The following is a 13,029-nucleotide window of genomic DNA, read 5'->3' as shown; positions in this document are numbered from 1 at the left end:
TGGAGAGGGAGGTGCCCGCTCAGGTTTTGTCCTCGTCATTTGACAACGGTTCAGAATGACGAGGTTCATCCCAAAATAGCCCTAGAATTACTTTCGAACGAGATATTAATATAATTGTATTCTTCTGTGTGTTGCTTTCGTTTTTAAACCTGTGCATTCCGTTTGCATTTTCAGTTCATCAGTACCAGCTGATCGTACACATCCACAGCTTTCCCGGCCACTACCTCACGTATGGACTGGAAAGTGCGCAAGTGGACGTCACGGTCTACGGGAAACTAGAGAAGATGAAAGGGAAATTGCACGTCAAGTAAGATCCAAGCTTATTTTTAAATTACTAGAATTTATAATTAAATCTCATCATTTACTATTCTTTATACTTGAAGGATTCTACAAATTGGGTCTTGCTTATCAATGTATTCAAATATGTAAGCTACTTTACGGGGAATTGTTTACTAAAAAATTAATTGTACCTCTAAATCGTATCAGTAAACTCATGAGAAACATTCTTCTTTACTTCCAAAAAAAAAAAAAAAAAACGGGGGCTGCTGTGGCCTGGTGCTTGCTAAGGTCACGGCTTCGAAACCGGAAGATTTCAGGTTCAAAATCCAATTCACCGAAGAACGCCTTGTAAGCTGGCCTGGCGCACGCCAAACCCGTCCAGGTCAAACGCCCTCCCGTTGGTGTGGCGCGGAAGCTTGGAGAGGGGGTGCCAGCCCAGGCATCACACTCGACATCCCACCTCGGCTCAAAATGATGCGCTTCGTCCCAAAATTGCCCTAATGTTGCTTTAAAAAAACGGGACGTTAGTATGTTATACTACATGTTTTTGATAAGCAATAGCTTTTAATGGCTTTTCAATATTTTTGTTACAAGAATTGGTTTGCCTCAACAAATTTTAACGCATATATTCTTTATCCAATTTCATTTGCAAAATCGACGAAGTTAAGATGGGTATCTCATTAAATAAAAAATTTATTTTCTGAGGATAAAATTAAATTAATTCTTCGCTATTGCTGGGTATTTGTTGAAATCGTAAAAATGTTTGATAAAAGTTTGCAGACGATATTTACTATTGATGCCTTTTAAATGAAGCATACTTTTTTTTTATAACAGTAGCATATTCTTAGCAGTAGTTTATGCCTTATTCCTGGAAGAAATTTGTTCTTCTGTCTGATTTCAGATTTTAAACTCGTGACAACAAATGTACGAGATGATATCATTTCGTCTGTTATTTAAATAGGTTGAGCAAATGCTTGATTTCAGCATATTTCATTGATTGATTAAATTTCTTTTCATTTAAATATACGACAAACAAAGCGTTTAAACTTATATATGCTATCTCTGAAGTCGATTGAAATTTCTTTCCTTCTTTCTTCGACTCTGTCGGCTTTGTATCGGTCGAAAAAAAAAAAAGAGATGCTGCCAAAAAGTTATTGAATCGTATCATCACTATTCCAATCCACCCTAAGGCACACGTAAAACTTGATTGATCTGGCCGGCACGACAGCACCACTGTGGTTGAGTCTTTAGGGCCATCACCGGTCACGGTACGACCTTTCCCTAAAGAAGTACATTCCGTCATCGAGGGTAGGTAGCCACCCGCACCTTTTCATATACCCACAAAGATGGCGAGAACCATACCGGATGCTTCTCATCCTCAATTCCAAGGTGCCCCCCCCCCCATGGGATGTTATTGAATGGTATAAAAAAAGGCAATTTTACTCAGAGTTTGTAAAAAAAAAAAATCCTCTTCGCTTAGGTGGAATGCAAATTTTAAATGCATTGTTTATCGCAACAAAGTTGAACAACGTTTAAAGTAATTTTTTTAAATATAAATAATCTTTTAAAAATCTTCTTAAAAATCATCTTTGAAATAAAGCAAATATTTATTATCATTGAAATTTCTTTGCTTTCAACTTTGATCTTTAAATCAAAAGTAAGATACGCTAATGGCCTATAGTTAAATTATTAAAAATTAACTGAACAAAAGTAAAAATTAGTAGCGATGGAAATGAAATCTGTGTTTACCATAAAGTAACAAGCAAATATTTTTTGGTCTGTTTTATTATTCTCTTAAAATCAAGAATCACTGAATAATAACTTATATAATATATGCATAATATTTTTATAAATGAACTAACTCCTTTAAATTCAGATGCCACTGATTTCACTGTTAAAAAAAGTGAAAAAATAATATTTCTCGTGTTTGTGAGAGTGAAATTTAATCAAAACCAAATGATTGCCGATACAATTTTGACATTAATATGAAACATATATATTACCATCAATATATTCAACGCTTTCCATGTAATGTGGAAGTAGTGTCATGCTTAAAGCTATTAACGTTTTGAATGGAGCGGTCCAGTGTTTTGAGAATCTCTAAAACAGTTATAAATGCCAGGAAGTGCTTTCTCATTATTTAGAATCTAATCACCATCACGGTATTTTAAATTCGGACAAAGCATGTCCTAGGCTCAGCGAGCAAAAAAATCAGTCAAGGGTTGCTAATCAAACTTTTTTTAGAGATTCTTTAAGCACTAGACCGTCCCCCTCGAAATATCAGAAGAATTGGTACTGCTTCAAATGTTCTAACATTTCCAGAAATGCACTGAATACAACGCAGGCGAACTGTATCGAAAGAGTATAAGTTTCATGCTTGCTCAATGCTGTATCAGCTATTATTATATGGAAACCATTACTAAGTTTCCAACAGCGGATTACGAGTTGAATTTTTACGCATATTTCGTTGCTCGTAAAATTTTTTACTACGAGGACTCAAAATTCAATTCCATAGGAAATATACTTGCATCAGATCTGTCGTTATTACAACAGTTGTTTTGTTCGTTTTCAGCGTCAATCTTGCTAAAACGAATCAAGTGAACAAGTTTCTCCTGTCGACGGACCGACCTCTGGGCGAACCGCTTTCGGCCGCCCTCGCCTTTGAATACGATCCGCAACGAGTCGATCAGTACAAGAAAAAGTCAAATTTCTTCATTGAAAAAATCGAAATAAACTACCTCTACCCACTGTAAGTACATTGATTGACTTCATCATTTAGATTTTACTTTAAGTGCATATCTTAAGTTAACTATTCAGTTTAACTGTAAAAAAAATGACATGTAAAAATCATGACATGAATTCATAAAATTTTCCTTCCAATTCTAAAAGGAAAAATTATTCACAAAATCGTAGGTGTAATATTTACAGCATTAGCTGATATCAGTGCCTTGAGGAATAATGTTATCTGAATTCTTCACACATCTGCTTTATTATCATCTCTCCAAGGAGGAAGTTTCTAAATATAAAAGTGAAGTGGCTCTCAAATTCTGTTAGAATTTCGCTTTGGGAAAGAAATTGTGAAAAAAATATTTAGAAAAATATTAAAATCAGATAAAAAGTATGAGTGAATAAAATGGGTATCGCTGAAAAGATTTTGTTTTTTAATTTTAAATCTGTGTAAAAATGGTTATTTGTGCTCGAAGTTATTACAGATAAACTACAAACTTCGATTCATTTTAAAATGTAATCGCAATTTTTATACGTAATACATTTTGTAATAATATTTGACAAAACAAAGCTTAGTTGGCTACGCGTGGTATGTATACAGCTTTCAGTTTATGCATATTTACTCGTGAGAATTAGGAATTTGGCATTTAGAAAAAAAGTCATAAAATCAAAGTAGCATCATTTCAGGTCCACGTCAAATCCATTATTCAGTTTAAGTACAGAATCCACAGTGCATCTTTCGTAAAGAAACCAAATGGCTGTGTAGCACAGAATAAGACAGCGTTTACGTTTGTCACGTGAATTGACTAACAAAATATTATTTAAATAATTCATTTGCCTTTTCTTTTTATGAAAAGTGCATTTGGTGATAGGTACCACAGCAGTTACATATAAAATGGGAATTCTTTCTATTACGTATTAGATATTTTACAAATACTTTTACCCATTTGGAATCGGTTTTAATTAGGAACAAAACAATTTAATTATTCTTCTATAAAAAATTCTTATAAAATTCAATATTTCTGTTCCGAACTTGATATTTATCTTTATTTATAACCTTAAATGATATTCGCATCTTATTTATGATAAAGTTTCAGCAATTAAATGATCCTCACTTCATTAAGACCATTTTCAGATAATTTAAGGGTGCTAATAATGAAATTAAAGTTAAAATTCGTTATTTGATATCTGATATTTCATTTAAAAGAAGGAATGCATAATGATTTGAGTTACATTTATTCATATTTCTTTAATTATTAATATCTTAAAGCAAAGTATTAACTTATAATGGAAGTCCATTTTGAGTTATCCGTTTGATTCTTAACAATAACTCTTGATTTTTTTTTAACTTTTTCCCACACGAAGTATAGAGTAAATATTGTAATGGTAAAAAAAAAAAAAAAAAAAAAAATCGATCTCAAGATTTTGACAAATATTTACGTTTTTAGATCTCCCTGAGTGCACAAATCGCATTTTTGGAAAATGTATGCGGTCTGTAACAAAAGTTACTCAAAACGCTTTGAGCTACACGAAAAAAATTTGGTATACGGTCTTTATTCCATATTTGCTGATTTCTGTCAAATGTTGAGTAAAATCTTTTCGTTTGAAGTTTGTCTGTTCGATTGTTAGAATATACCACGCTAACTTCAAAACGAAGAGAGTGACATGGATAAAATTCAGTACACAACTTGAACACCCATAGTATTGCCATTTATCAAATTTGACTTAAATACAACAAGGAGTTGAACGCTTTCGGGAACATGTAAATAGGGTAACTCATAAGCGCAATGACTTAAATATATAAAATTCGATATGTCATTTTGCGACTCTATGTGTAGTTCGGTGTCAAACTTCGGTTTCAATCGATCGGTAAAAATGAGTCGAAAGCACCAATTCGACTTTCGGATACTTTAAACAACATGACAGAGATGAATCGCCAAAATATTCGTTAAAGCAAATGTGGGTGTGATGGGTTTTAATGCATCAGTCCACTTGGATTTGCTTAAGCGTTTTATTCCTATTAACAAAGGATGATTATGACGATTTTTACAAGTGAGAATCTGATGATGAAGAAGGAATTTATATTACATGAAGATGGACAGTTGATGTTGTTCAAAGGATCTTTCCCACCTACACGTGGTACACTAGCATTTGCAGAAACTGAAATTCTTCAACGTAAGAATTTCAGTTTCGGCCCTTTTTCAGAGTATCACGTCTTCTCGATTTCCGGTCACACCCTTCTCGGCGGACGTCCGTTCTCTCCCCTCGTCTAGTGAACTCTGAACTCTGCCCTCCGACTGCTGGCTATCACCTGAAGAATGCAGAGCGCCCTCTCGTGGAGTTAATTTACCACATAAATACCATAGATTCAGTCAAACTACTAAATTCAGGCCAAAAGTTAATATGTCATAACTATTGAACGCCAATACCAAGCAAGGCTTTCAGTGGGATAACATCTCTATTTGAGAGTATGCGAGAAAGTTTTGGAGAGACCATTTCCACTGTTTTTGCATAACTTACGTGAAAAACAAAAAGCCTCAAAAACGTAAAGAGAATAATTTTTTGTTAATGGTTTATTTCGATAGTGTATTTATTTTATAATTACTGTTCTGTTTATGTTTTTTCTTATTTTAAGTTCCGCAACACTTTTTATTTTTTGAAATATCTGCTGTAAGATGTGTATTATAATCCATGGAATCGTAGAACTATGAACTTTAATTGCATAATAAATAGAGTAGAAAAACAAGTTTTCCAAAGTTGGAAAGACATGCTAATTTAATAAATATAAAGCTACCGAGCATTATTAAAGATGCAAGATACAAAACTTAAATATTTTGAAGCAATTTTAAATTTTATGGAAATTACCAAATATAAAAAAATAAAGTTAAACAAAACTAATACAGATGGCAAATACTGTTTTTCACCTTTACTTAAAGAATAAATTTATAGTTTTAAAATGTTGGTTAAAACGAAGTTGCTGAGCGTGAGACGTCAACATTTGACGTCTCACCAGCATAAAAAAAAAAAAAAAAAAAAAATGAAATCTTTTTAGCGCAATTATATTGTTCGAATTCCTGTTCTATGAATTCCGATAAATGTATTTTCCGATTCCTTTAAACTTCGAACTCGTCATGTGAGTTGTTCCGATAAGCGAACGAAATTCTGACAGTCAATAAATGATTGACATATCAATATGTCCATCATTCATGATCTCGAGTAACGACGACAGTTTTGATGACAAGATTTTCTTGTCCACAACAAATGCTTCTCTGTTAAGTGTACCATATCGCAATCTAAAATCAATAAAATTAATTATTTTGCTGAAGGAAAGAAAGGAAACTTGTTCTAAATTATGATTTAAAGGAAAATATGAATGAGTATCGTATTGAGAGTTAAAAATTATCACCTAATGACATACAGAACGAGGAAACGATTTTACAATTTTGATTGCGTATTTGATAAGTACTCAACAAATATTAATACCCAAATGAAATAGATGGAATTAGAAATATTAAAAGTAATGTTGTGACTGAAAATAATTTTAACCACACAATGTTTTACACCTTAAGACACTACACATCACTTTATGTTTGGCCTCTTATGTATTGAATATAAGATACAAACTATCAAAATCATTATGCCACAATAAAAATGATGAATTCGGTCTATTGTAAATAGATCATTCAATAAATTCATTGAACTGATTTTGGAGAAAAAAAGACCACGGTTGAAGATTCTTTGAAACTAAGAAATCAGAGTTTTATTGAAATTTTCTTCAAAATTTGATTTGTAAAGTCAATCCAGCACATAACTTCAACGCCAGTAATCATTGGAAACATATTTTCCATACAAAAGAATGAATGTTAATGTAACCAATAAATCACTCATCGCAAATACGGTCTCTGTGTCTTTTATAAACTGGATCCCATAATACACCATACGCCACTATGAGGATGGGTAGAAAAGGTTCCGGCCTAACAAGAAAAATAAAAAGTAATATGTTTAATTATTGCTTTATTTTTCAATGTAATTCCCTTTCAAAAATATGCACTTGCTAAAGCGTAGCGTCAATGCTTAGATATCCTTTCTGTAAGATTTTTCATCTAAGGCCTCAAAATAGGTATCTGTCACTGAGATAACTTCGGTATCAGAAAAAATTTCCTTCCAGCCAGTAATTTTTTCAGGTTGGGGAAGATATTGTAGTCCGAGGGGGCCACATCTGGAGAACAGGGTGCACGAGGAAGAGTTTCAAACTACAGTTCATGAGGTTTTTCCATCACAGTGACAGCCTTGTGGACGGGAGGATTGTCCTGGTGAAAACAGGGCTTTCTTCTTGGCCAAACCTGGTCTTTTTCCTTTGATTTTGTATCTAATTTATCCAAAAGATTAGCATAATATTCAGTATTGATGGTCCTACCATTTGCTAGATAATCAAATAAAAAAATTCTATTAACGTCCAAAAAACTGTTGCCATAACCTTACCAACAGATGGCGCACTGTTTGTTTTTTTTGTGTGTGTGTGTGTTGATTTGTCCTACGATGTCCACTATTTTGATTGCCGTTTGATCTCTGGAGTATAGTGATGCATCCACGTCTCATCCACAGTAAAGAAACGCCGTAAAAAATCAATTGGATTTGAATCTTACAGCTCCAAATATTGTTCCGATATTGTCATGCGCTGCAGTTTTTCGTCCAAGGTCAGCAAACGCGGCATCCATCTTGCAGATAACTTTCACATACTCAAAATATCGATTGAAATAGGACGTGCTTGTTCTTTGGATAGACCAACAGATTCAGCAACCTCTGTCGGTTTCAATCGGCGATTATTCATAATATTTTTTTGATCTTTTCTGACGATTTCTTCTGTAGTGGCTGATTTTGGCCTTCCAGAACGCTCCACATTCAGAGTGCTTGTACAACCCCGTATTAAGTCTGCAACCCATGTTTTAGCAGTTGTAAATAAAGGAGCAGATTCTCCCTGTGTAGTATCTAGCTCAGTTTTAATATCCTTGAAGGTAAGCCTTTTATGAAAAAAAATTTTTATCACATCTCGCTCTTCAGTTTTTTCCGTACACGGCTAAAAACAAAAGAAAAAAATTTTAAAAACGCACAGTATAAAATCAACTTGACAAAAATCTTTCAAAATATGCAGGAAGTATTAAACAAAGATGGCACTTCGAAGTGCTTTACTTAAAGTAATTCCAGGAGCGCCACCTCTAGGTAAGGCCGGAAACTTTTCATCCTTTCCTCGTAATTCATATATCATCCGGTAGTAAGGCCTCTATTCGACAGAAATTGTTGATTTTTAAAGTTGATCTGAATTTTAACTGCTGAATCGTCTTTTACTTGTGTATGCTAGTTGATAGATCATCATATGTGTTTTATATTCCCTAACTGTTACTTTGATTTGAAACAGGCCAAAGGAGCTGGTGTCTACCGCGCTCTGCCGGTCGTCGGAGAAAGTCAACGTGCATGAAGGGAAGGTCTTTGTCTTCACGCCGAACACCTGCTACTGAGAGAAATGCAGCATACCGCCTTGAGCCATTCACCTTGGGAAATGGCAGGAATCTGAGTCTGAACTGTTGCGGAACAACAAATCTCCCCCCTGTGTCTTCTTTTATTATTCACGCCTGTAATGAGTGGGCTCCTCAGGACGGATTGCAAGATAAGTTTTCGTGAATCGAACTGTTCCATATCTGTGTTTCTGGATTTTAAAGGATACTTTATTTCATTTTAAATAATGGAACAAGAGGCATAGCAAAATCTCCAAACGTTTGTGACATATTATAATTCATATGTACCTTATATCATAATCTCTTGTATATCGATATAATTTGAAAGTTGCCATAGAAACTTGCTTCCGTAATATCATGTAATTCCGTAATTCGTTTTTAATGTTATCTCAAATATATTCAAGTATACTTTTTGAACCTTTGGCAAGTATGAGGTGTCAACTGAAAATTGCATTTCTCACATTCAGGGTTCCTAAAAATGTCGTATTCAAATATCAAAGACAAATAAATAAACAAAAGCATTTTTTACAACGTAAGACAAAGGTAATCACTGTTGTGCCGTAGTTTCCGTTATAATTTGAATGATCGAGTTGCCACAGCAGGAAATAAATCGTGTGACGAGATGAATGCTAAATAATCCCATTACAGTTGCGATTCATGCGCTCACTTTAGGGATACGACTCATCATCGGATTGGAAACAACTCAACCCCACGCCAGGGAAGCGAGAACCTGCTTTCCCATAACTGAAGTACACTCCAGTGGGATGAAAAGTTTGCAAAAATAATCGTTACAGGAGACTTTTTATAAATATATCAAGCAAAAGGAAAGAATACGCCTAAAAAATTGCACAGCAGAAGTTTAATGGAATACAAATTTACTATAGCATTACAAACGAATCTCTTAAATATCGAGCGAACCCTATTTTGCTTTGTATGACAAGTCTATGAAAATTGCGTTAAATTTTAAACTATTCGTTAGTGATACGGTGTCCTACTTGAAATTAGAGTATCATTCATGCTATATGTGATTCTTAATGTTTCTATGCATCCAACTATTGTTATTGTCCCATTGAGAATCTGTGCATATCAGGTACCAGATGTTTTTTTTATTTCACTTTTAAAATGGCCCCCTTTATGTTTACAACCTATGTTCTATTGGGGGAATAAATGGCCTATTTTTTTTATGTCTGGCTTCAAGTTCGTAAACTATCTTTTGGGACATCCAGTATTAACTAAGCTACAATGATAAATAGATATAAGTCATATTTTTAATAATTTCTTAGAAAGCCCGAGACGATCAAAGCATTTTTTCTATCGGATGGTTACAATTCAGTTGTCCCTATTCAGAGCACTTCAGATACCAAAAATATTTCAATCTGAAACATTGTAGAATAATAATGTTTAAGGCTTCATTCGTGTATCTTTATATTATTCAAAATGTACTATTAGTTATATGGCAGCGATGACTTACACTCATAAAAATACATTTAATATCGTCGCAACACACTTGGTCATAAACGCAGCAATTAAAACTATAAAAAGGGTTATTTTAAAACAAATTTAAAATAGTTTTACACATTTCAATATACTTTTGAAGAGAAAAATTGCACAGAGGTAAGGTTAATATCACTGATAGGATATTATTTTTAAGTAGTGTGAAAGTGACTCTTTAGCAATAAAATGTCCTAAAGTTATTATAGTTAAACCATTAAATTCCATTAAAACTTAATTAAAATTTTAGTAACTCTTTTCTTAGTGAGCAACAGCTCTCCAAGCAATTGAAATGTAGAAGTTCTAAGTCCAGCTGTTCATCCAATCGTGCATTTAGAACAACTTTTGCATCACGTCATACCCAGCATTTTACAGATAGCATTCAGACTAAAAATGTTTTTCTGTGTTTTCTTTTTTTATTACGTCATTAAAGAATAGTTTGGTATCTTTAAAAAAAACACCTTCATTGAATTTGACTTTAACAAGACTCGGTGGCGCAAATTAAACTTTGAGTTATTATAATGTCAAAATCAAGACCATATCTTGTTCCTTTCAGTTTTCCGTTTACAAATCGAGTGCAAATGCGCAGAATGCTGTCAAAATTTAAACGCTTTTATCGGGCAATCTCTTTTCTCCTTAATGAACTTTTAAAATTTGATTACAGCCCTCCTTCGGCGACAAGTGGGTCGACGCTCACTGTTATAGTTAAATAATTCGAAAAAATTCAAAGAACCAACCAACCACAACACCTATTTTGTCAATTTTTGTGACATTTGAAAATGAATGGCAGTTTGATTATGTTTTGAATAGTTGCCTGTTCTTCATCAATACAATTTTTGAGAAAAATCTAAAAAACACTTTGTCAATGTATTCTGTATAGGTAAGAAATGACATCCGAGTCCCACAGCCTTAACCACTGCATCGATTTCAGAAATTTTTATTTCAAATGAAAGATCATGACTTTTAGATATGTTATCCAGTAGATAAAGTTCATATCTATGTCAACGCTTTTTATGCATTATTATTACCGTTTTTTATATTATCGCATAAGAAATACAGAGAAAGAAGGTTAGACTACCATTAGTACGTATCTAGGGGCCGTAAGGACTGATATAAACTAAAAATTCTAGATCAGTACATTGGTTATGTCTGGAGAATTTTGTGGATATATCACACTATAGAGAACGTACAGTGTTTTTTTTTCCCGATTTATTTGGAAAATGAAGAGTGATAGAGACTTGAGACCAGGCGATCAATGCTAATGTATGCTTCCTTAAAATCTAGCTGAGCATTCGTATGAAATAAAAACTTACAAAATTGGGACAGCTCTTTGATTGGGGAATACTGTCGCGATTTTTCCCTGTCAAGGTATACTATAAAATAGCGTTTTTTCAATTTTTCTAGGAAATATAGGATATTGGAGAACGAAAGATCTCTGATGGCGTATTTAGAGACCATAAACTTTCATATGGAAAAAAAATTCTCAAAATCGGTTCACCTAACGAACTCTGTTGTAAGTTTACATTACTAACGGTGTATACAGAAGTAACGTTTTTAAAATTTCTCTCATAAAGGGGACCATTTAGATTTCATGAGCTTTCATATGAAAATCGGACAAGGGATTGGAGTTTTACGTTTGGTTCTTAGATTTTTTTAAAATTGATATAAAATCTTTTACAGCTTTTGTTCTCATGCCATAACGTACTTGCACCGAAATTAGGCATCGGATATGTATCGAATTGCAAGATTTTCACTTCTTAAATCTATATTTAAGTAGGTATTAATTTAAAAGACAAATATCCTGCGTCAGTTCCTCAGGATCCCTCTCCAATCTCATTTGGAGGGCACTCCAAACTTAAATGCATCTGCTGAGCCTGGATTTAAATAAATTCCCTGTTCAGAAGTTAAAATATGCAATTCCCTTGTCTCCTGAATGAAAGTCACTTTCCAGTTCATCATTGTATGTGTTTTACAGCATCTGTGTATATAACGACTGTAACATAGTGTATATAAATAATAAAACACTTTTATATTGTTTCCTATCTTTATTACTGTCTATTTTATTTATAAAAAGGCCTTACTCATGGAGTTCGACACGCAAAAACAGTCAACTCATTGAAATTTTGTCTTATTTACGGAAATTGACAGTTACAACGCTATAACTTCCGAAAACATTACAGCACAAAATTGATTTTTAAATTAAGATAAAACTCAAAAAATGTATTTGAGACTCAAAAAACTCAAATGATGTATTTTATGTCTTTGGTTAGCTTCTTGTTTCTCCCTGTTGTGTCGTTTTCCGTTATGGTGAAATATATTGGTGATTGTATAGTTATTCTGTCTTTGAGAGAGGGTATTTTCTTGGTGTATATACGTTGTGTAATGACTTTATGTATCTTTCTCCGATCGAGTATTTATCTTCCTTCAAGGTTTTCACATATCATACTATAGAATTGTTTAGATTTGGTTGGTTTATTTTGATTTTTCTTTTTCCATTATGAGTGATTCATGTTCACTTGACATTAGATGCTTGTGGAATATTTTTCTTCTTCTTATCGTTGATAATTTATTTAGGATGTTTTGTTTTAAAAGATTATTGCTTGCATGTTTGTTTTTAATATGACATTTTACAGATGATAATACGATACTCATATATTTACAGCATTCGTTGCAGTTATATTGCGCTCTAGGAAATCTCCAAAAATTTAGCAGGATTGTTTCTCCTCACGCTCACTGATTCATAGGGCGAATCTGTATGAGTGGCGCGATCACTCGGATTCTTCGGTCAAAGCACGTGTCTTACTGGAAGCCAAGAAGAGTCAATGTTCATGTCTCATGATTGTCTAGAGTATTCATTGAACTGCAGCATGCATTCAATGTTGCGTACTCGTGGCAAAAGGAAATTCACGGCACTATTTCAACATTCACGGTCAAACCCATGACAGAAAATTCATTCATAGGGATGTAGTCTTGTAAATGACTTCATGCTAAAATGAAAATCCTTTCAAGGAAAAAAAAA

At 33.5% G+C, this 13,029-nt stretch overlaps 1 protein-coding gene across 2 annotated transcripts in view; it reads left to right on the top strand.

Moving 5' to 3' along the window:
• LOC129972747 (pancreatic triacylglycerol lipase-like) overlaps nt 1-11,998 on the top strand; it is a 54,466-nt gene extending 42,468 nt beyond the window's left edge. For both annotated transcript variants that reach the window (XM_056086991.1, XM_056086990.1), the window contains 3 exons: nt 175-307; nt 2,852-3,028; nt 8,423-11,998. In XM_056086991.1, coding sequence (XP_055942966.1) covers nt 175-307; nt 2,852-3,028; nt 8,423-8,522 — 410 coding nt within the window. In that variant the 3' untranslated portion in view covers nt 8,523-11,998. The remainder of the gene's footprint in view (nt 1-174; nt 308-2,851; nt 3,029-8,422) is intronic.
• Nucleotides 11,999-13,029: the final 1,031 nt, after the last annotated feature.

This window comes from Argiope bruennichi, chromosome 6, assembly GCF_947563725.1.
Source record: "Argiope bruennichi chromosome 6, qqArgBrue1.1, whole genome shotgun sequence".
Classification (NCBI taxonomy): domain Eukaryota; kingdom Metazoa; phylum Arthropoda; class Arachnida; order Araneae; family Araneidae; genus Argiope; species Argiope bruennichi.
The sequence above is the reverse complement of the archived record's forward strand: the minus strand, read 5'-3'. Positions and strand labels throughout refer to the sequence as shown.